This window comes from Ursus arctos, unplaced genomic scaffold, assembly GCF_023065955.2.
Source record: "Ursus arctos isolate Adak ecotype North America unplaced genomic scaffold, UrsArc2.0 scaffold_27, whole genome shotgun sequence".
In the NCBI taxonomy this organism is placed as follows: domain Eukaryota; kingdom Metazoa; phylum Chordata; class Mammalia; order Carnivora; family Ursidae; genus Ursus; species Ursus arctos.
Genome location: NW_026622952.1, coordinates 14,815,432 through 14,839,770, shown reverse-complemented (window position 1 = coordinate 14,839,770; position 24,339 = coordinate 14,815,432). Strand labels below are relative to the sequence as shown.

Below are 24,339 nucleotides of genomic sequence, written 5' to 3'. Positions count from 1 at the left end.
CAAAAGGAATCAGTTACAACCGAACTGTAAAAGCACCAAGTGGTAGTAATTGTTGCTGTAGTTTGGGGGAGAAAGCAAATTTCAGATTATTTTAACATACTTTCTTGGTTTTGGACTTTCATGGGCACATTCTCAGTACATCTTGCTCCAGTGAATCCTGGTTGGCACCTAGAGGGCAAAAATGTGATAAGCAATAGAACGCTACAGACACTGAATTTTCAGACTGGCAATTTTCCTCCTATGGAATATGGAGATTCCTACAATGACCTGGTGACCGAACAACATGAAGAAAAGGAAAAGAACACATTTAGAAAACCATGTTTCATGACCACTGCAGGGCATATACTTTTGAGGTGGTTTGCTTCAGTCTTGCTAAGAACAGTTGACCAAAATTTAACTCGAGGGAGGTTGAAAAGTTGAACAGGGCTGGCAAGGCCTGCTAAGTCACCCTCCCTTATCTGCCATTGGGCACTGACTCCTACCTTGTTAAAACACTGGCTTTGATAAGGACTAACACGGTTCCATCCATGATCTTTTATTATTTAAATAATCCTGAGCTTTTCGGTCTATATACACTCAGTTCTGTACTTTCATAGGTAGTTTTATGTTAGTTTAATCATCGAACCACAATAAAAGTCAAGAGCTTACATACTCTAGTGATTACTGACAAGAACAACTATATTCCCTATTTTTTTTTAAGGTCTTAACAAATGAGGTCTCGTTTTTAATACTGCACGACAGAAAGAGGCAGACTGTTTATAAGCACACATTTCACTGCATCCATGGGTCCCAAATCAAAGGTAAATACATTTTTAAAATTTAAAGGGCTACTCTTCTACAGTCGTACTTAATAGACGTCTTTTCGCATCTAAAATAGAACTATTTTTCAGTGGTATAACATTTTCATTTTACTCAATGTTCACCCACCTAAATTCTAGAATGTTGATACAATACCCTTCGTAAGGTCATGCAATGGGGATGCGCCTAACTTTGGAAGTCCTTTCTAATTGCTCTTTTTGTTGCTGTTTATCAGTAACGAAAGCATTTCAACTGGATTCATTGTACCCAATAACACGCTCTAGGAAATAGGGCCATCAAAAGGTTCTAGGAAGCAAACACGCTGATAGATGCTCAACACCCGTAGCCGTTATTACTATTAATAGCTGAGCTAGACCATAATGATCATGCAAAGCACCTAATAAAACGTAGCTGTGACAGCACATACCTCGTGATGTACACATGACCCTGTCTGCTCCAGGGTAAATAAGAATAAACACTATTTTTTTGGCATCAAAGAAATGTGAATGAAACTATTCATTTTTACAAATATAAGGGTGATATTTTTCTCATTCGCCTTAAAACCATATTTAATGCCAAAAAAATGTTACCAAGTGATTTGGTATATCTAATTTTCCTATTTCATGAAGCATGGCCTGTAAGATAAAATACTAGTGGTTGTGGATTTTTAGTCCCATGAGTTCTTGTGCAAATGTAAAGTGTAATTATGATCATTAGCGTATTATCAATAAACTTGACAACAAACATCTTGTATTGGGGTAGCTCTTTTCAACCCTTCAAAACATTTTTATGTAATTAAACTGGTTATTTTTGGTTAGAATATGTTTGCAGCAGTGAATAGAGGAAGATCTACCTAGAGAAATCCAGAATGGTGAGGTTGGGTCATTTTTCATAAAGAAGTCATTACACATGCTTCAATAAGAATGTCTTCACAGATACATGAGGAAAATACATGGAAACCTGTTTTCCATAGAACTTATTTCACATAATGACCTGAAATACACAGGGTTTTTGTTTGTGTATTCATTTCTGAACGAGGACTACAAATCCACATGGACATACCCTATAATTAAGCAGGTAATGCAGAATTAAGGATATATTCTATAATGACCATGTCATCTTACCTGTTTTCATTCTTGATAAAAATTAGAATTCTCATAGTGATCACACAATAATTCACTTGTTCCATACAATGAACATGGTATAAGACCCACGAACACTGTGTATGGTGGGGAAGGTGGGGGAGAACCATTTGAGGTAAGAAGTGCATTGATTTAAGGATTGCGAAATTAACACAAAGCTGAAGAACCATGAGTCCTTTGAGAGAAGGAATGCACTTATTAGAAAATTGTTATTTATGCATCATGGATGCCAGTTTTGAGATGAGAAGGCACAGGACAACTAGGTGAAGTGGATCAAAAATCTTAATCAATTTTCTGATTAGTATGAACTTCTCTAAAATGATGTTTCCTAGGAAAGTGGCATTATGGCATGGTGGTTTATCTCCATCATAAGATGACATAGACTATTTGGTATAGTAAAACCAGATCTGCTGAAGGTTTGCCAATCTTTTTCAGATATATGAGTTATATCTGAACCGAAACTACCCTTATGCTAATATTTACCTTCACTCAGATACATTTTCTTAGGGCAAAGCCTTATTATTATAAGCGTGGTTGGTGGACCAATAGCATCAGCATCTCCTGAGATCTTATTAGTAGAAATGCAGAATCTTGGGCCCCCAATTCATAACTACTGAAGAAGAACCTGCATTTTAACAAGATCCCTAAATATCTATATGCACATTAAAGTTCAAGGTGTCAGGGCCCCTGACCTCGGAAGATGGAGACGAAGTCCCTCTAACCTGTCACCACAGTTATCTTGCTGCTTGGACGTGGGCAGTCCATTTGACTTCAACAGGCCTCAGTGTTCCTCAGTGATAAGATGGAGGGACTTAACTAAGTGATTTATCAAAGGCTCCTTTCACCACAAAGGTTCTAGGAATCAAGGCTCATCCTAACACATGGAATCACTGTATGAAAACTCTGACAGCGTTTCTTCGGAATGTGTCACCAGGCGGGGAGGACTCCAGGACATTGAAAAAACATTTTTGATAGGATGGATTTTTAAGACCATTACGAAGAGAAAACAAACTGCAAATACCTATTCCTAAAGCCATCTGAGCGCGCAGCAACGGTCATCACGTAACTTTTGTGGCCATCTCGAGTTGTTGCCAAATCCAATGGAAGGGAGCAGAGACTGAGAGAGCTTTTACGTAAGCAAACTGCAGACTGCACTGATTGTGTAGAGAAAACCATATGCAAATGGAAACTCATCTGATCTATAAGCTCTGATTAACTTCTATGGAATTACTTCTGAAAGACAGGGAGACCGTCTGGCTTCTGACATATTTCTAAATTAGCATTCTACATTAAGCATCCAATCTATCACTTTCTTTGGAGATAAAGAGTATGGTAAATTTAATCTGATTCTGAACAATATGCTTTGGCATGAGTCTGGGAAAATTCCAAGATTTTTATTGCTTAGCAGAATCTGTTTGAATAATAATCAAGCCTCTATCGTAGCCTCAAATATAATACATATGCATATCTGAAACCATTTGTTTCATTGATCAGAGTAGAAGATGAAAATTAGTATTATTTTTTGTTTTAGTATTTGCTCTTAACATGATAATCTTTGTTCTGCATTTGTGCTTAATGAGATGAAAATTCACAGTTTTGTCTGAACTTAAGTATCACCTCTTCCAACTGACCCTTCCCTGACCTCCATCTCCCCATCTCCCACTTCCATGCCCTGGCTGATGATTCCCTCTTGGGCTCTTGCACTGCTCCCTGTCCTGAGCTCTTTCCCTGCACTCGCCTGTCTGGGAGGGGATTCTCTGTGGTGAGGACAGTGACCATATTTTGATCATTCTGTATCTCTTAATTTTAACACAGTGCCTACCTTGTCAAAAGCTCTCATAAAATGTTTGTTAAACCGAGTCTAAGATAGTGTCAGAATGCACTGTCCAATAAAGAACTGTATCAAAGTGACTTTCCTATAGTCAACTGATTTGCCAAGAACAGGTCAATATTGAACATCTGGCTTTTATTTGTATAGTTTATGGCAGATGACTCTACTCTGTCGACTCCTAAGTAATTTTTTTTTTAACAGCACCTTCCAATGCCCCTCTCACAGACTCATTCCCCTAAACAGAAATCTTTAACGTTGTGTTCGGAATTTGGAAAAGACTCGATAACTCTTTAATAATAAGTTGTTACTTCAAAATGAAATCTTACTATTTAAATGCCAGTCTACCTAGGACTCAATAAAGTAGTACTATCTACTAAGCAAGACTTGAACATAGTATTGGTAAAATAAAAACTTTTTAACAACAACCTTAATACTTGGTGACTATCCTGATATGTTTACGATGTAATTAATCATACATGCATGTATTTTGAGAATTGATTTAGTGCTTGGTAAAGTTTTTATATTCTAATGGGATACTATTTCCCATTTACTGGTGGAGCTGCTAGACCTATTCAAAGATACTTACAGACCCCCAAGAAACTTTTAGTTATTTACCATTGGCTAATTTTATAAACCATTATAAGTGGTCAATTTTTGGTCAATTTTTAAACCATCCTCAGACCCCCTTTATTTCTTGGTTTCATGAATTTTCATCAGGCCCCTCCTTAATCAGGCAGGAAAAGGGAAACAAGGTCTATATCTGATTATCTTCCTCCTGGTCATCACCCCAGTTTAAAAATGAGATATTTGGGGGCGCCTGGGTAGCGCAGTCATTAAGCGTCTGCCTTTGGCTCAGGGCGTGATCCCGGTGTTCCGGGATCGAGCCCCACATCGGGCTCCTCCGCTGGGAGCCTGCTTCTTCCTCTCCCACTCCCCTGCTTGTGTTCCCTCTCTCGCTGGCTGTCTCTCTGTCACATAAATAAATAAAAAAATCTTTAAAAAATGAGATATTTGGACAGTTTAAAAAAATACCTTGCCTCAAAAAGAAGAGTCCCTACTGTTTTTTTTGCTCTGCCTCGATACGAGCTGTGGTATTTCCTTCATATTGTATAATCTCTGAAATAATTTCTTGGGTGTTTCATGTTTACAAATATCAACTAATGGAAATGCCAACAAATACATCTTAAGGAATCTCAGTGAGTTTAAGTGTTAGATGGGAAGGCCTTTTGCTCTCATTCCGTGTGAGCTAGAGTTGGCAGTGTCTACGCAAGCTTAAATGGTGCTGGTCTGTTTTTCTACAGTATCACATTGCAAGCACTGACTTTTCGCACCCCTTCCCCTGCTCGGCATTCTGGCTAGACCTCGCTCACTCACTGCTTGAGTATCTGTGTTGTCGATTACTCTTTCCCAAAAGTATTGTTACTATTAGTCTGCGTTTTCCCCACGATGAACCTCATTCTGATATCTACCTTTAAGTGAAATTTCTCGAGGTTTGTACATGCTTTTCTAATTCGTGTTTCAGTGTTCTTGATGGCATCATCTGCAAAAGATATTTATTTCCTCCAGGGAAGGCCTTCCTCAACATCATTAAAGAAAATATTAACTATAAAAAGTTTCAGTAACGTTTCCTTCGGATCCAACCCTATATACCTCCCCGTTGCTGTTCAGCTAGCATGCATCGCCACGCTTCCTTTTTTTAATTATGAGCCGGGGACTCGTTCTCAAGCCAGGAGATAACAGTATACATAGAGCGGCCATGCTGGATTCATGGGTAAATGGTGAGGAAAACAAAAATCAAAGTGGTCCTGGCTCTCCAGTGTCGTTTTTCAATGTCTAAGACATACAGTCCCAATAATGAGGGCGGCAGTGTTGATGAAGTAAGCCGTCCTGTTTGAACCTGGTGCCCTTCCCCGAGCTCTGTTTGCACAGCTTGCTCTGAAACGCTCATCCGCAGACTCAAACGCTCGCCATTGTTTACTCGACATGATGTATCTTGGTAAGTTTGGGGTCAGTTTCATCGGATATGGGATCAATCTACATCCCATACATCTCCAGGTCACTGTGACTCGAGGACGTATTGAGTGCACTCTACGGTCCCGTCTTCCTCTCTGGAGGCTGTCCTCCTCCCGTCACGTCCAAACGCTTGGAGATTCAGGACTTCACATTTCTATCCACTCCGCCAGCCTCATTTTATGACGAAACAGCTAAATATTCACTTTTTACTTAAATAATTCCATATAAACATTTCAAAATTGCGTTTCGTTTTCAATAGGCTATTTGCTTCTCAAGGCGAGGGCTGCATATACGTTTTTCCCCCCACAGTCTCCACCTCTGACTAGTTGGGGTGCCCCCTGATACATTCCCTTAGCTCCCTAAATATCCCTCACAGCGCTTGGCACACCTACCATTTGTAATTAAATTAATGACCTGAAATATGTTTGCTACTCTCGGTAGCCTACAGACTCCGTGTGGGCAGAGCCCAGCAGGGCTTTCGTTCAGGACTTCATGGTAACACTAGCACAGAGCTGCCTCGTAGGAGGAGACGAATAAACACGTGGCCGCCTCGCTGATTTTAGGAGAAAAAGGGAAGCAAACTATTAAGAACACCTAGTCAGTGTAGCTGATTTCAGGCACAGCTACACCTGAATTGTTTTCTATAAGGACAAAAGGATTTCCTTCAATCTGCCTTAGTGAGTCGAAGTCAAAATGAGTGAATAAATTACTGGTAAGCCCATGGCAGGATTCTCAATGCACAAGAAACATAGAAGAAATGGAAGATGTGGTCATCTCAAGAGCTGATCACAGATCTAAGCGACCAGAGTTGCACCCACTCTCTCTCACAAATGCTTCTCCATCTGTTAAATGTTACAGCTTTTAAGAACAGAGAAGTGCTACAGGCAAGTGTCATACCCATTCGGAAGAATGAACACTGCCAGGGCTGGAACACGAGTACGGTAAGCAGTCTGTTCTCACGGACTATAGGTTCTGACCCAATATATACATATTCCTTTTATCTGTTTCAAATTTCTCCTCTACAGCCGTGATAATGAGGCCACAGGACACAACCATGAATTTGAGCCATCATCCCCTCATTTAATTATGTTAATCCAGCTACTAACATGTGTTATAAATATCATCATCATTTTTATGCCAAGATTTTATAAAACTTTAACCTTAGCTAGTGTCTCTGACTTTCTCGCCCCACCTGACCTAGTCCCCAAATTTCCCTAGCCTGCATGGAAGTCTGTCTTCCCTAAATGTCTGCTCTCTGTTTACCGTGTCACTCTCCTGCTCCAGGAGTTACTAATACTCCCTATTAGCTCTCACAATGTCCAAGGTCTCACAATGTCTGCCTGGCCTTTGGAGCTCATAAACTGGTCTTCATGTCTAAGTTGGCTTTGTTTCGTTTTGTTTTGTTCTTTTGTGTCTGTTTTGCATCCCAGAATGGAGCTGCTGGCCTAGCTGTGCATGTCACTGGGTCTTGCAGAAAAGCTTATTGTAGCCCCAATGCCTGCCTGGTATATGGAAAAAACGACATAAATGATGGCTATGTGTAGAGAGTCTTCTCCAAGTTGTTCCCGTCTTTTCTTTTCCTTCTTTCAATTTTCATTACCATAATAATCAGCACTGCACCACTTGGGATATATTCACTCTAATTGATTTACTATTTTAGCCACTTCATTTTCCTAAACAGACTAACTTCCCAGGGACCAGAGACCATGCCTTCCATCTTCTCTGTGTTTTCAAAAATGCCTGGCATTGACATAGTTGTTCTATAAACAAATGTTTAATGTTTCATTTATTGAGTTTATTATAACATATCTGTTGTGACTTTATCTCCTCCAGTTACGAGTATTTTTATAGGCCCTTATATATACTACACAGCTTCATAAAAAATGATACAAAATCGTAAGTTCATGTTTGAAGGCAAGTTTTGTTCGTTTGTTTCTGTTTTTCGTTTTTGCTTATAAGGAAGATTATGGCCAGAGATATTAAATGACCTGTCCAATGCTAAAGCTAGCTGGCAGCCCCACCAAACCAAGTAAGACTGTTAATATTAAGTAAAATGAAGAAATGGTTGTTTTTTTTTAAACATGCTAGCATAGTCTGTTAAGACAGGTGTATGTATTTGTCTAATGTCTATAGAGAAAATGTAATACTACCATTTACTTTTTATTATAAGGAAAAAAAAATCTTGCTTCCCCAGAGTTAGAAATACTTTAGCAGAAATGAATTCATTTAATTTCATGGACTCCCTGGGAAGAAATTTGGAGAACATATTAACTCTATATTATACATAAAGATATTGTCCAGAGAGTTGAAGTGAAAGGGCTCAAGACTGTTCACGAAAATTGGTGGTTAAGACTCTAATCCCCTCATGGGAAAGCCACATCTGTCCGTGGGACAACATAATGGGTTTATAAATATGGTCTGGTATAAAATCATTTTTAGATTAAAAAAAAATTCACATCAACATCTTCCAAAATAATCCTCTACCGAAACTATTCAGAAGAACTGATATACAAGAACAAAGGGAAAAGCAAAGAGGAAAATCTGGACATTATTTCAAATTGTCTCGTTTTTTTGAAACGTGATTACACAGGGCATCAAATGGTGAAAGATAGAATGATTCTTCTCCTGTCTTTATGTGATCTGGAATAGTCACTATTGTTTCCCCCAGGATAAATTTTAAGTTACTATGGAGAAAAGAGCAATATAAAAGATGAGAACGACCGCCGAAATTCCCACAGTCCCCAGGGGGGGATGTCCAAGTAACCAGCAAACCTCTCCTCCGAGAAGTGTTTAACTGTTACATGGTTAATCCATTTGGAACACCTTGTTCTACATGGAGAGACAAAAGAGACCTGCTGTACAGTCTTCTACTTCAACTCCCAAGAAGACAACAGTGGATTAGGTGACCAGAGAGACTACTTGGAAACTTCCATGCTTGTGGTGTTTCTGAGTCATGGGATAAAGTTGATTTTGAACGATGTGGCTCATGCTTCAGCAATGTTTTGCTTTAGACAGATGGACCATATGGAAACTATGAACTAGCTTTGTACACAGGACCACGATGAGCCAATTTTTTATGTCTTCTGTCTCTATTCATGTGGTCTAGTGAACAGTATACTATCAAAAGACATGGTATATCACTGCCTTTGTTTCAATTCTGAGTAGTGATAATTTTTTTATGTTAAAGATGTTTTTAATACAAGGATTAAAAAAAAAAACCCAAACACTTTCATTCAACGAAAAAGGCCTGAAATATTCTGGATGTTAAATATACTAATTCTTCCCTCAAGGTACTAGCCTGCTTTGATGCTTCAATAAAAGACATGGTCCAAAAGGGGGTCAAACAGTTGCCAAAATCATAGGTGTCAAAGATTTTCTTTCCAACAAGATCCAGTGATAAGCTTTTCAACACTTTTCTGAAAGATTATAATTACAAAAAGACCCCAAAAAACAAAAACCAAACCCACCCAATAAAATTGTGATGCCAATTTGCTGAGAAGTGGAAGACAAGCATACCCACTAGACAGTTAGCTTGGGGGATATGGAGTATTCCTTCATGGTTTGCTGCTTTAATATTTATTAGACGAATAACAAACATTTCACTTCAAGATTAAAAAAATATACAGCAAGTATTTTTTGCTGGATTGGGCTTAAAATTTAATGAAAAACTGGTGGGTGAAAAAAAATTACGGTTGCTGGCACAATACCAAAATGGAACAAATGAACAGCACTTATGTGATTGCATGTTTTGTGTAGGACGTGGGAGGGCTGCAAAATAGCTGAAATTAATATGTGGAAAATCACTGTACTGGTTCCTTAGAGGTATTCAGAAACTATCACATGCACTCATGCAGCTTGTAAATCTTTGCAAAGGCTATGATGAAAAATGATCATGTTTCATTATTATAATTAAAATATAGTGGTCTCAGATGCTTTTCTCAAGAAGTAATGGTATGAGACATAGATAATCTGGGTGCAGTTGTTTAAAAAAGAAGGAGAACTTAAGGACCTATAATTTCAATGTTTTTTTTTTTCAAGGAGATTTATTAAAACATAATTAGGTGGTTTGCCTAAGATTAGGACGGAATAAGAGAATTTCCCCATGTAATGAATGAACCTCATATTGTATAGATTGTAATTCTCAGCTTCTGTTTGTTTCTATTCCGGTCAGAGAAAACCTTGGAGGAGATTGTAAAATTTCTTCATCCCAGCTCAGTATGATACACAATGGGGGTGCCATGTTTGGGTTGTGTTCACAGCAAGTCAGCAGAACCAAAGACCAAAACCGACCAACTTTCATTCTTCACTACGGGTATGTAGATTTCAACATACTGGGGATCAAAAAGTGAATCTCTAGGATTATTGCTAAACCAATAAACGCTCGTAGTCAGATGAAGTAATTTGGACCTGGAAGAAATCATCTTCTACACGCTCTTGCATTTTCACCTTGCTTTGAAATTTTTCAAAGGCCTTTTACCTGTGAGTTTTATCTTGGTTTACCTATCTCTATGAAGGAGATGTTTAGTAACTGGGATTAGAATTCTATTCTTGTGATTCTTAGTCTTTTATTCATTCTAAAAGACTATATTTAATTTTCTAAGTTGCCTGTCTTCATTGATAAAATCAGCTACACAACTACCAAAACTTGTCTTCTCTTGGAACCACTTCTGCTCTTGTATAAGGAGCGCTTTAAAAAAAAAAAAAAAAAAAAGCTTTTGAGGGCAAGAAAGCGGTTCTGGGAGGTACTTATTCACTTGTACTTAGTACCTGAGTACCTTAGTACCTGAGACCCCCTACAGACAGCCCTTGTCTAAAACAGCACAGGGCGCGGCAAAACATTTCCCACCAAATGGTATTTTTGTTTGATGTTACGATTTTAAAACACGTGTCTTTAATGATGTCCGCTGTAACTTCTAAAAAATAAAAGGTTTTTTTAGAACTGGCCCATAAATATTTGTATATGATTTATATGATTGTTTTTTCATTTTGCTAATTGCTCTATTAGCTCAGTGTATCTCTGACAAACTTGCTCTTCTCTGTCCACATGTAAGCCACAAGCTCATATTCTGGAACAGGAAGTAGTTTTTAGGATGGCATGGTTTTTTTTTTCTCATTCATGATAACCACTGCTACTTTAGAACAATGGGACACAGCCATCGGGCAACTGCAAAATAAATACTGTTTTTCATCATTTCAGTGGGACATGACACATTTTTTACCACATCAGATTATATGCGTCCATGTCCCACATACAGCCTAAGTACCAAGAGGAGACTTAAAAGGCATGGCACAATAAACATGGGGTTTTAATAAGACCTACTAATTTTAACTGCAAGGTTTCAATATTTAATGTACTGGTACTATCACTGTTTCATTCTGCCTGTTAAGAAAGAATAACTGATCCTTCTTAATGGTGCATCAACTTCTTCAGGTCACTGGAAAGAGCACCATTCTACATCTATCTGCAAACAAGGGCAGAGCATGAAAGAACCATCTGCCTTCTGCACCCAGTGATGGGACACACACTAAATGCATTTCCAAATATGTGCAATTTGTTGTCCCCTATTAGTGATCAACCTAAACTCCATTTTTTAAATTGTTGTGAAACAATAAGCCAATGCCAAGTGTCACAGAGGCGTAAGGAAAGAATCTTCTGCCCTTCTGCTGCTTTTAGCTGTCCTATTCATTTTGCAGGTGATCACTGGGGTAAAAGGGCACATTATCTTACAGCTTCGTTCATATACTGGATGGAGAAGCAGGTTGCAAAAGTTACAGGCCTTGATGATATTTGCACATCTCTTCTAGGTACCAGTGAGGAAAACCACGGGGAAAGCAACTTTATAAATACAAAGGCACAAAGAAAATTGAAAAAAGCAAAAAACAATTCTGGATGTAACAGAGGAGATGACAAACAGTGTGAACTTTTCAAAACACTCTACAAATAAAACAGCATTACTCAACAGGATGCAACAAAATCGGGAAAAGAAGCAACAAGACATCCTGAGACATGGCATCATCTGAAAGAAGCCATTATGGACATAAAGCCACACAGAGGATTTCTTTTCTTACTTGCACAAGTATCTTGAGGGGTTTGAAAGGTCTTTCACCATGAAGCACTCGCCTCCATTCACACAGAAAGTTTTCTCCTTCTCTGCACACTTTACAAGATGGCTTGTCCCGGTTGTAGACGTAGACGTAGCTGGATAGAAAAAGAAGGGGAAGGTTTACATGTGTCTTTCCCTCTTCTAAACAGCCTTTAGTCTTAAATCCTCTTAAAAGGAAGAGTTCGCGTAAGGTACGGCGGACCTCGCTACACTTTCAGGTTGAATAAACAACAGCAAACAAGTGAAGTACTTTCTGGGTGTAATTAAATAGAATAAAATTATCAAAGGGTAATCACAGTTAATTAATTTAATTCGAATGGAATAGGGAGAAGGCTCAACATTTTTTTATAACCAATATTTTATCTTCTAAGGAAACTGGAAAAGAGAAGACCAACTGCCAGTAAGTAAAATATATTTTCCAGGAAGGCTCAAAGATAATGATATAAAGTCATGTCAGTGCAACTCAAGTTCAGTATCACTTCTGAATGGCAACTACTGATTTATTTTGGAAATTACATTTTATGTGTATATTTGACCTTACAGTTTTTAGATCTATATATACTGTATATACAGATATCTATATCTAGATATATGTATATATATATATAGAGAGAGAGAGAGAGAGATCTATATACATATGGCAAAGAAGAATACAAGGTGGCTTATTTGTTCCTAATAAAAAATATATATTATTAGCTGAATATATATTAATATACAGATCAGGAGACACTCTATTCAAAATTTCTATTCTACTCAGAACAACACTGTTGAACGTCTGACTGCCGCCATACTTCTAAGAAAATGGAAAGAGTCTAATATCGCTGCAAAAGGAGAGCAGCATGACAAAATTCATCCATTTTGAATTAGGAGTAGACACTAGTCTTCATTTTGGTTTCCAACTATGATAAGCTTGATATCCACCTGTCAAACTTCAGATATGCGAAAGCGAAGTGAAAATGATGGCTCCACCATTTGGCACATGGATTAAATGAAGCCAAAGCTCTTGAGCTGAGACTCAAGGGCATTTCGTACCAGAACTTCTCCCCACTTACGCCATTGGGAACACCATAAGCAGTGTTCAGTTTCAACCCGAAACAGTCTAATTTACAACATGTTCATGAGTGATGAAAGCAAAAGCATTATGGTAAGCCAACAAAGATCCCACTGACTTTTTCAGGAAAAAGAAAAAAAAAAATGTATCTTTAGACAAATTTTTTTCCTCAGCTAGTGACTCATTCTTAGTGATTTTTAATTCCTTGACTTCCCTCTCAATTTCTATTTTATTATTTGCATGTGAAACTCAGACGCCCTTTTTTACTTTTATTTCGCCTCTCGTGTATTTTTTTCCCATTTCTTTGGCTTTTTTTCCTTCATTTCCTTCATAAGTCCCCATTTTGTTTTGTTTTGTTTTTGACTTCTCCAATTTTGATTTTTACTCTAGTTGATAATACTCAACTAGAGAAATACTCAACGTCTGATTATTCAGTTTTCAAATTATGTAAGGCCTTTCTTGCCTTGTATTCTCCCATCTAGGGCATGTTTTGGGGCCATTTCATGACTCTCAGCATGGCTTTAAGGGGTAACAGCAAAGATGAGTCAGGCTGCGTTACACTTTGGAGATGATCTGGTTCAAATCCCATCTCCTACTAGCTTCGCATCCTTGAGCAGTCACTTAGCGGCCCAGAATGCAATTCCCCCATTTTGAAAACAATGGTAATGGTACTCTTGCAGGATTTTTGTAGGGATCATAAATAATCTAGGTTAAGGGAACTGGCACAACACTGGCATTCAATGAATAGTAGCAGATATTATTACTGGGCAAGTATGGAAGGTATTTATCAATCAGACAAGAATCTCGACAATGGAAATCTGGGGATTTCAAAGTTGCATGTTACTCTTGAATCATTATTATGAATAATTAAGAATTGGGTCGATTTTTTTATTACTCCAAAGAAAAGTCCTTTCAAAATGCATTTCAAGGTATCCCTCTCAGATCTACAAACCAAACAAAACGAACTAAGGAGAGGAGGAAGAGAGGTGATTTCACCCTGTATCATCAGCTACACTCTCACATCTTGGTCAGGTAGAGGGCCATGTACTTGGCATCATTTCACTTAGCAAAATCATGGAGTAGACAACATTTCTAACCATCACACAACATAGCATTTGAATCCAATATTAGATCTTCATGTGAAAAACCTGGGTGCTGTGTATGAATATTTCTATCCACGGCAACTGCTTTCAAAAGCTACTAGGAGGAAGTTTGCCTTAAATGTTAAAGGTTTTGTGCTTAAGACTTCGAACTGCTGACAGGATACTGTGGGATGACAAATTGGGCCTGGTTCCCTTGCTGCCCCAGGTGACAGCGTTGAGCGGACCACCTGCCGTGTGCTGTCACCAGTCATTCCCACAGAGAAACTCAGCCTCCAGCAGACCCCAGTGGTCTCTGACTCCCTGACAGGTTGCCAATGATTACCCTTCACCAAGCTGAGCCGCTAACATGGCACCAGGCTCTTCCAGAACAAATCCTGAGGCTTTTACTACAAACAACGAAACCAACATTCCCCCCAAGAGCAGACACTCCATATACATTATAAAACTAACAACAAAGATTAGCCGTGACAGAAGCAACGGACAGATACATCACACCTTGGACTTTAAGAGAAATGTACGTTAAAACTAGAAATAATCCCCCCTTGAAGGAAAAATAAAATAAGATGAAAACAGAGAGGAAGGCAAACCATAAGAAACTCTTTAGGGAACAAACTGAGGGTTGCTGGAGGGGGGTGGGTGGCGGGATGGGGTCACTGGGTGATGGGCATTAAGGAGGACACGTGATGTAACGAGCACTGTGTTATATGCAACCAATGAACCACCAAATTCTACTCCTGAAACTAATAATACAGTATATGTTAACTAAATTGAATTTAAATAAAAAATTGAAAAGAAAGGAAATAATCCCCCTTTTTTGGTGTTTAAGAATATTTCCCTCTGAAATGACTATCCTTTTAATGCTATCCTGCAGCACCAAGTTATGACGCATTCATTTGGAAAATTCTTAGATCATCACCTGAGGCTAGCAATGGGATATCTGATGGTTCAATCATTCTTGGAGAAAATTCAGTAGCAACTATCTTATACGATCATGGACTATTGTGCTTATTACCACTTCTATCCATTAGCCGCAGCAAGAACAAAAATGATCACGGAATTGTAAAGCAGTAATGAACTCCCAGGTGATGCTAAGTGTCGGCCGACTGGGTACAGCTGTTCCGAACCAACAGCCAAACACAGGAATAAGCTGTAACTGGCAGAAGAATCTGGAATGGAGATGCTGATACATGAACCCTTCAGATTTCTGCCAGGTTTCCTTTTCTTCCCCTCAGTTCAGTGCAGTGCACAGCCAGTATTAAGCAGATCTATAAATTTTGCAGTGATATCCTTTCTCCTTGGCTTACACATGTTGTATCGCTAAGTCAGTTTCTACTTAGGAATTCTGCCAGAAATTAATGAAACAGACAAAGCAGGTTCTTAAACCTAGCAATGGAAATGACATTCTTTCTAGGGGAGCTGGGGGGACCTTATCAGAGGTGAAGCTAAAGGTTGTGCAGGTAGAATGCGTTTCGATCTATAAAACAAGACCCTCACCGTTGTCCCTGCAAGTAGGTGAAGTAGATCTCACTCATTTGGTACTTAATAAACCCGGCCTCTCCCCGCTTCGTGACTAGTTTGTTATAATCTGGGAGTTTGTCACCTTCTCGTAAGTTGCCAAATGACTAGCAATTAGGAATACTGCAAAATACGAATCTACTACCTTTATGTTTGCCATTTATATGAATACTTTATTCCAAACACACTTTCCCTGAGACGTTAGCAACTACAATATTGGAAGGAAGAAAGTATAAATAAAGCAGTAACTTGCTACCAGACAATGTACTGTGGAGTGTCTCACTCTTGACCTGGTCTCCCCCGGCATACAGGTCAGGACTAACGACCATCCCTGGCGAGGCTGGACGGTTCTCTGACTTAGCCAAGGATGTGGAGACTCAGTTCACCATTTACAGACTCCCCAAATCCTGCCCCACACAGTAGGGCTCCCTTCTTTCTAGCCTGCCTTCCTTCTTCCCTTCTTTCCTCCCTCCCTTCCATTGTCCCTTCCTTCCTTCCTTCCTTCTTCCCTTCTACAATTCTTTAATGATTGCCTATTATGTGCATGATACGGGCATAACAACTAGAGTTACTGGGGTTAAAAACTGTTAAGACTGTGACAATTCTTCCTACAAGGAGACCTTCATAGATACAATGTAGTGAAATGAGTACTGGAGTTAGCTGAGAAGAATCCGATCCAAGGCTCAATTTTACCAATTACTAGCGGTGTGACTCTTGTCCAGCTAACCTGCCTCAGTAAATTCAGCTGTAAAATGTGCTGTCACAGGGCTGTTGGGAAGTGTGATAGAATGTTTTGTCAGTTGCAACACTGCACGCAAATATATGATACTGTTACTGTTACTAGTGGTATAAATGTGGAGCAAAGAAAAGCAAAAGACACGTCTGTCCAGACTCAGGAATTACATAAAATCAAGCCTCAAATGTTCTTAGTATATTACTCGTCTACAAATTATGACGAGAGATTGTCTAATTTGCGGAGGTAACCATTGCATGACTGCAAGGCATTAAGGACATATCAATAATCTACTCTATTTTAACTGTATCATAACTGCTTCTTAATAATTAATAACCACTAAATTTGCCTAGATAGTAAATTGAGGAACAATTTGAATTAAAAGAAAACTGTCTTAAATGTGTGACTGTTTTCAACTTCCAAGACCCATGCAATTCTTTAAGATTTCTGACCAAAGCTCCAAGTTACTGAATCAAGTGTACTTACAATATTGTTATCCTAACAGTTTTAGACTATAAAATGTAAAAAATAGTGTGATGTTCATAGTATATAGGACATAGTATAAACTGTTTATAACGTAACATTTTGGAAATCACACATTATTGCACAGTTTTATAAATACACAATAAAAATCTGAGGAGTAATGAAGTGTTCTCTGTTCGTCACTACATATTTTCCCACAGAATCACACAGTATTTCCTGCAGAATGCCAGGCACTTTCTGCTCCAGGCAGGCTGAAAAGAAAACAATGCTGGAAAGGATGGCTTACTTTCTTGCTTGTTTTAAGAGGTGTTTTCCTTATCAGTGAAGTAGACAGCACCAACAGAGCAGGGCCATTACACAAATGCAAATTGCTGATAAGAAGCCACTCTATTCTTCTTTGACAATTAGCAGGGATTAGCAGGAGTGTATGGTATTTACCCCCAAGGAGCAATCATTAGACCCTGACTTCCCTGAGTGAAGGAGTCCTTACTAACAGTTTTTAAGACAATTCTTAATGATTTACTTGCAAGAAAATTAAACTAACTCTACGCAGTTTTCTCAATGAAATATACAAAGTTTAACAATTTTTATATTCTAATATGAAACTGTTAATCACTACAGTACAGGTTTGTTTTTTCTCTCTTCTTTCTTTCTTTTTTCTTTCTTTCTTTCTTTTCTCTTTCTTTCTCTTCCTAACTTCCTTCCTTCCTTCCTTCCTTCCTTCCAACCTTACCTTTGAGATCTTCAATGGCTCTGTGTTTAGAAATCTGCATGCTTTTGTACTCTTTGAACTCCCAGTTAAGACCAAAAAAAATCTAAAATTATTATTATTCTTGCTTGGAATACAGCTCCTTGCAATGAAGTGCTAGAAGCACTTTGAACTCCCACTGGGGGGAAATGCTTCTGTGGCTCCTGAAAGGAAAGCTCTGGAACAGAAGCTGAGCAGGAAGAGCTGGGCCCCCTCATGTAGCTTCTGTCAATGACTAGGGAATGAGGGGGAGTCATTACTTTTCCAAAAGAAAAGTCCAGAGCCTGCCTCAGAAGTCCTGAAGCACTGTTGTCATTCTGGGCTGGCCACTTTTTCTGAGCAGCAATTTAATCCTCCACTGAATAGCAAATAAATTCTTGAAGAGGAAAAAATGATAAGGGGCGATGAAAAACAACAACAACAACAACAACAACAACAACAACAACAACACCGAACCCTGTGCTGGCTTGGAGATTCCTAGAGCCAATATAGTGATTTACTCTGGCATACCATTTCCTTGGCCTCTCCTCTACTGAACTCTTGCTAACGAGCAAAAAGGGAAGCCAGAGAAGAAGCATCATGAGACCATACGTGAAACCAAACTTTCTAAAGTAGAATTAGGGCATCTCGCTTCATGGACCCACGAACTTAGCTGACAAACTAAAAGTGCTCAGAGGTTCACAGACTACTCATACGGTAAGAGTTTGTCCAAAGAACAAGTTGGCACCAAAGGCCAATGGAAATTAATTGGTGTAAGTGATGAACCTGGGCTTTGGCGTCATTGAAACACACACAGAATGGTGGAGAGAAAGAACTTGAGCATATCCTATAGTTTATCCCATATTTAAAAAGAGGGTACAAATCATCTCAAAAGAATAGTTCTATGGTCTTTAATAAAATACCTCTAGCAAAGAATTCAGAGGTACACAGGGGAAGGCTGCCCAAGGTCACACAAGTGAATTAGAAAATGCTTGCTTTCTGTTTTGTTCAATGTATATTGTGGCTTAAGTTGGTTAATAAGATTGCCTTTAATTCCTCTCTGTCTTCCAAGCTCTCTGGGCAGACCCTATTATTTCATCCTTCAGCAGAATGAAAAGTGACCTTCGGGTGTTTCTCCTCATAAAACAAAATTATAATTTTTGTTGTAACACTGATCTCATTTGTAGCTAAACAGAAAGCAGATTCTAAGTTCCCAGCAGTTGCTGAGCAAATGATTTGGTGTCACTAGATAGTGTTATCCTTAGAAAAATAAAATTGTCAAGAAAGGTTATTTTCAAACATACAAGTTGCTATCTTTTTTTCCCTTTTCTCTGACAGTGCATTTCACTCATGATACAATGTAATCAGTCTACTACTTCTTAGAGCAACATCACAATGACAAATACTTCATAGGATGTCACAGACTTTGTAAAGAAGAGGGAGGGACAGTCTCTTCCCACAGTGGGCCATTGGCTGGTTGGAGTGACAAGCAGCTGTATTTTCTTCCCTACAAAGCCAAGAATCTTTCCTTAGCTAACAGGTTAACTCCAGAAGTACAGTTTGGGTATATGCTTTCTACGAATCACTCAGTGTTATGTAAGTATAAAATTTCCAAACGGGAGTTCACGAACTTTCAAGCTGTCCCTTGAATCTTTTCCCATCAATACCTATTCTAAAGGAGTAAAATCCATCCAGCCTGCAAAGCAAATATTAACAGTCCATTTGACTGGCTTAACTTGATACATCTATAGATCTCCTCGGGCAAAATGCAGGTGTACATTCTTAACTATACCCTGCATTTTCTACCAGTATCAATTTAGTTGGGGAAGGTCATGTCAATGTAGAAAATGTTAACCTGTCAATTTGAAAATTAGTCAAAAGTTTTGAGAACCAAACAAAACAAATCAAAACAGAGAAGACTGATCAAGGATTCAGTTACTCAGCAAGCTGCTGAAATTACCATGTGACATTTAATGACATAGGTTAATTTATTCATCAAGTAAAATACATTTAGAAATGAAAGTAGATGAAAGGTCAGAAGACAGAAATTAGGAGGCAAATTCATTATCTTATTCAACAAATCTAAAAAATCATGGCATATCAGACAATAAAAGCCATATGGTCATTTCAGTACATACTGAATCAACATTTGATGAGGTTAGCAATCAATTTCCTTAAGACTATTAAGTATTACCCCCCAAATCACACCTGAATTTAATCGGGCACCCACAAACAGTTACTAATTTGCAGCAAAACCCAGACAATGGAGAATTTTTCTGGGGAAATAACCCGGCTTCTTTGAAACAAAACTAAAGGAAGGATCAACAGACAAAGAGAGCTAGAATTAGAGAGGCCAAGAGGATGAAAGAAAAGGAAAAACCAAAATAGAGACATTTAAAAGAGAGTTAAGAGACATATAAACCACTCACCTTACATCACCCTTGGATCCTAATTCAAACAGTTTTAAATGTATGATATTTATAAAAGGAAATCTGATCACTGATTAGATCATTAATATTTCTATGGGGTTACCATTAATTTGTGGGTGTCAAATGTACTGTGGTTATGTTTAAAAACAGTCCTTAGCTTTTAGAGATGCATACTGAAATGTGTATATATTCAATGTAACATGTCTGGAATATGCTTCAAAATAATAAAAGGGAAGGGAAGTTAGTTGGATCAAGATGAAAAAAAAACAACCACCTGGTAATTGCTGAAGTGGATGATGGCTACATGGAGATTCGTTATTCATTATTTCCTGTACTTTCATATGTTTAGTATACATGGTTACATGTACATTATATGTTTAAAGATACATTTATGTATGTTTAAAATTACAAACGCAAAAAATGTCAATTTCAGGCTTTTCGATACATGTCTTGATAAATTAGAATTGGAATGATACTCTCTATCACCTAAAAAGATCTACTTTTACAAACAACTTAAATCATACTTAACATTGAGACTCTGGAAGAGCTTTCCATTAATGTAAAGATCAAGCTAAGTATGTTGACTACCAACGCTATTATTTAACATCGCTCTGAAACTTCTAACCAATGCAATACGTGAAGAATAAAAAAAAAAAACCTGTAGTATAACTGTAGGACATGAGACGATGAAATAATCATTATTTGGCAGTCACTGGTAAAGTGAAAAAGTCACAGCCAAGACTCTAGGACTGATGCTTTTCTTTTCTTTTCTTTTCTTTTCTTTTCTTTTCTTTTCTTTTCTTTTTTCTTTTCTTTTTTTCTTTCTTCTTTCTTTCTTTCTTTCTTTCTTTCTTTCTTTCTTTCTTTCAGGATTTCATTTATTTGAGAGAGAAAGAGAGAGAGAGAGCACAAGTAGGGGGAGCAGGAGAGGGAGAAGTAGGCTCCCCAACGAGCAGGGAGCCCGATGTGGGGCTCAACCCCAAGGACCCCGGGATCATGACCTGAGCAAAGGCAGATGCTTAACCAACTGAGCCACCGAGGTGCCCCAGGACTGATGCTTTTCCAATCTAACCGTACCATATGTCTGTTGATATGAAAGGACCCATTAAGAATAAAGAGTGTCACAGTTGGCCTAAAATTGCAAGTTACACAGATGCTCAAGGCAGTAAGGTTCCTAAAAGTTATGCAAGCACCTTTGTGACAGCAACTGATTTCTGACAAAAGTTTTAAGAATTCTCCATTTTCAGTATTTTGCATCAAGGAGCCCCCATAAAAGTGTAGAAAAGACGGGCTCTGGGCAATGCAGACACAGTCTTCCAAGTGTTTCTGGTCTGAGCCAGGCCCTTTTGAGGAGTGTTCTGGAATACAAGAAGCCTGGACGATAGTCCTTAGGCAGCACCTGTGCAGCTTTAAACGCCAGCTGCACATTGCTACACCCCATTTAGCCAAATTCCTGCCGTTCTGCGTTTGGGTGATGGCTGTGGACATAAATGGCCAGATTCTGTTTCTATAAGCACCACATTTTCCTCCCTCGGGTTAAAGGTTGCTGCACATAAAGGAATTAAGCAGTGAGAGCATGTTTGAACATACGAATCTTGCTCTGTAACACTTGGCAAATTTCAGTCCATACATTTTCTCACAACTCCCAGGAGCTCCTTGTTTCCAGGTTCGTGATCAGAATAGCCAAACAGCCCGCCCTGTAACATGATGCGTTTCAATGTGTAGCTGCAGTGGTTGGGTTCCCAGCACAAATTCTACAGAACCAAATATCACATGCCCATCTAACTTTTTTCAACACCGTTACTGTCGTTCATACATGACCGATCTGAACTGGAATAAAGCAAGATTTCCAAAAACACTAACCTTAAATGCTTCATCTTAAAAAAAAATTTTTGCTGCCCACCCCACCAACCAAAGGACTAGCTGGTCCCATAATATTTAGTTCATAGCAGGTCTTGTTTCTCTAAAGAGCATATATTTTTTTAGGTTACAGATGGGGGCTGTAGGGGGGGGTAATATTACAGGCAAAGCCTATGCCTTTACAGAAACTGGGCCAAAATGATAAATTAGCCCTGACTCCATTATATACCTAAAGAAGCTTTCCTTAAAGCCTTGGGGTTTTTGTTTTGTTTTTAAATTCTGGGCCTCTATCCTCAAACCCAACAGGCACCTGTTTTTCTACTGTTGGCATGGATTGTTGGTGTTCAACGGGAGGGAAACAGGTGTGCACGCTGAACTCTTTTTCCAATGTACACAATTACTTCTAAAAAGACTGGGGCCATGTGTTTAGTGTCTTACAATCATCATCTGGCCTAGCTGTTATATATATATGCATGTATGTATGTATGAATACATCATTTGCTTGTTGGAAAAACTCAGTGGAAATCATCCTGCTTATAGTAAAACCGAAAAAGGTCATGTTGAAGCACATCGTTAAAGAAAAAAAAAAAAGTAGAGTAGAGGTCAGGATTTTATCTAGGCTTGCCTGGCTATTTCCTTGCACTGCCAGAAACAGGGAATTTTAAGGTCTACACATAGGATCTTAGTTATAATTTATTAGCTTTTCTTGGTGGTGATATATCTATCCATTTATATGGACTAATAAAACACCTCCATCTCCTGGAGCTATAATAATTCAGAATGGCTGAGGTCTTCCCCCTTTTATTTTATTTTTTTTTAAGATTTTTTAAATTTTTCATTGAGAGTGAGAGAGAGCGAGAGCAAGAGCAGGGGGGAGCGGCAGAGGGAGAAGGAAAAGCAGACTTCCTGCTGAGTAGGGACGCCCCCCCCCCCAGTGCGGGGCTTGATCCCAGGACCCTGGGATCACGACCTGAGCCTGAAGGCAGACGCTTAACCGACTGTGCCATCCAGGTGCCCAATCTTCCCCCTTTTAAAACATAAACTGTTTTTGTAGATGCTGCAGGTATGTGACTAATACAGATCTTTGTTCTTTCCATTCATGACTAAAGTGCTTCACACCCAAACATGGATCAGGAAAACAGCTCAAAGCAGGGAATCATGACACCAGCTGGAAGGGCACCACGGCCCTACAAGACCACCTAGAACTCGAGGCAGGCACAACCACATCCTAAACAACCAGGTCCACTTTGCCAATTCAATCCCTCACATTCCCATACAATTCCTGGAGAAGAGTCAAATGTCTTCAGCTGAGATCTGTCATTTCTCCGAAAGCTTGCAAGGAGTCCAGCACTTTGCAATACTAAACGGTATGTCGAGCAGGAGTTTGCATTGCTAGTTCTGCTCCAATAGGCATTGCTAGTACCTAGTGAGTAGTGACTTTTCCAGTTCAGTAGCTGTAACCCAGCGACTAGCATAACTAGGAGACAGTGCAGCCTTATGCTTCTGAACCCCACCGAGGGAGAGCTAACAGACGATACATTACTTCTCAGTATATATTTCTAAGCCTAAAACAAAGCCTTCACCAGGCTGAAGAGATCTTATTAAAGGAGGAGGAACCACACCTCTGACCTTATTCTTTATAAAGGCCTGTTTTATTCATGGCTTTCTCCTTAAGAAAGCCTTACCTCTGAAGCATTTTGAACGACAAAACACTTTGTTAAAAGAGAGAATTTTTCTTCATGACACACCCTTTCGGTGTGTTGCACGCTCAGTGCCCGGGATGTTAATTGTCTCTTAACAGAGATCAGTCACAGGTGCAGCACTTTTCTGTTGTGAGGCTCCCTTCTCCTTGCACCTTAATGCCTCAGGTTATATTAAAAAACACTAGTACCTGAATTTTTCTCAAGGTCTGAAGAACTCAGGGAAGTGAGTCACTGCTCTACAGCGATCACACAAGTCCCTGGAATTAAATGTGGGTAATATAAATGGATCTTAATCAGCAGACTGATGTTAAGAATTCAGTGAGCCTTCATTAAGGCATCCCATGATTTTTCTGCCAGTTTTGTTTCCCAGGCGTGCGTTTGTTCTTAAGTCTAATCAATTAATATTATATGTTAATTCATTAGTTACCAAAGTACTAGATGATATGATTGTTCTTGAAAACTTTTTAAGCTCAATTTTACCCTTTGCCAAATTCAAGCCTCCAAATACCAGCGTGGCTGCTTTGTTTGCCTGTTTTCGCTTTTTATTTGTATGTTTGTTTGGCTTCAGGATTCAAAGACCATCTTATCTGTGAATTATTTTAGTTGCAAATGATGAATTTTAGTTGTTCAAAGGTGAATAAGAGGAACACATGGATGAACAGATAGAAATTATAAATGAAAACATTGTCAAAATATTTCTTCTAAAGTCAGAACTAGGCATTGGTAAACCCACAGTAATATCCACAAAAAAATGCTGGCTACACATATTTAAAAAAAAAATCTTACCCATGCATGTCAGAAAGTAATCACTACAGAAAATAGTCAAATGGTGGATGTGGGGGGGGTG

At 38.7% G+C, this 24,339-nt stretch overlaps 1 protein-coding gene across 6 annotated transcripts in view; it reads right to left on the bottom strand.

Moving 5' to 3' along the window:
- The window catches only part of NRG1 (neuregulin 1), a 1,048,028-nt gene that overhangs the window by 21,945 nt on the left and 1,001,744 nt on the right, over positions 1–24,339 (bottom strand). For 5 of the 6 annotated variants that reach the window (XM_044387474.2, XM_057303500.1, XM_057303499.1 and 2 more), the window contains one exon: positions 11,854–11,983. In XM_044387474.2, the coding sequence (XP_044243409.1) occupies positions 11,854–11,983 (130 nt within the window). Of the gene's footprint in view, positions 1–100; positions 169–11,853; positions 11,984–24,339 lie in introns of all 6 variants that reach the window. The other variant, XM_057303498.1, reaches the window with a different exon arrangement.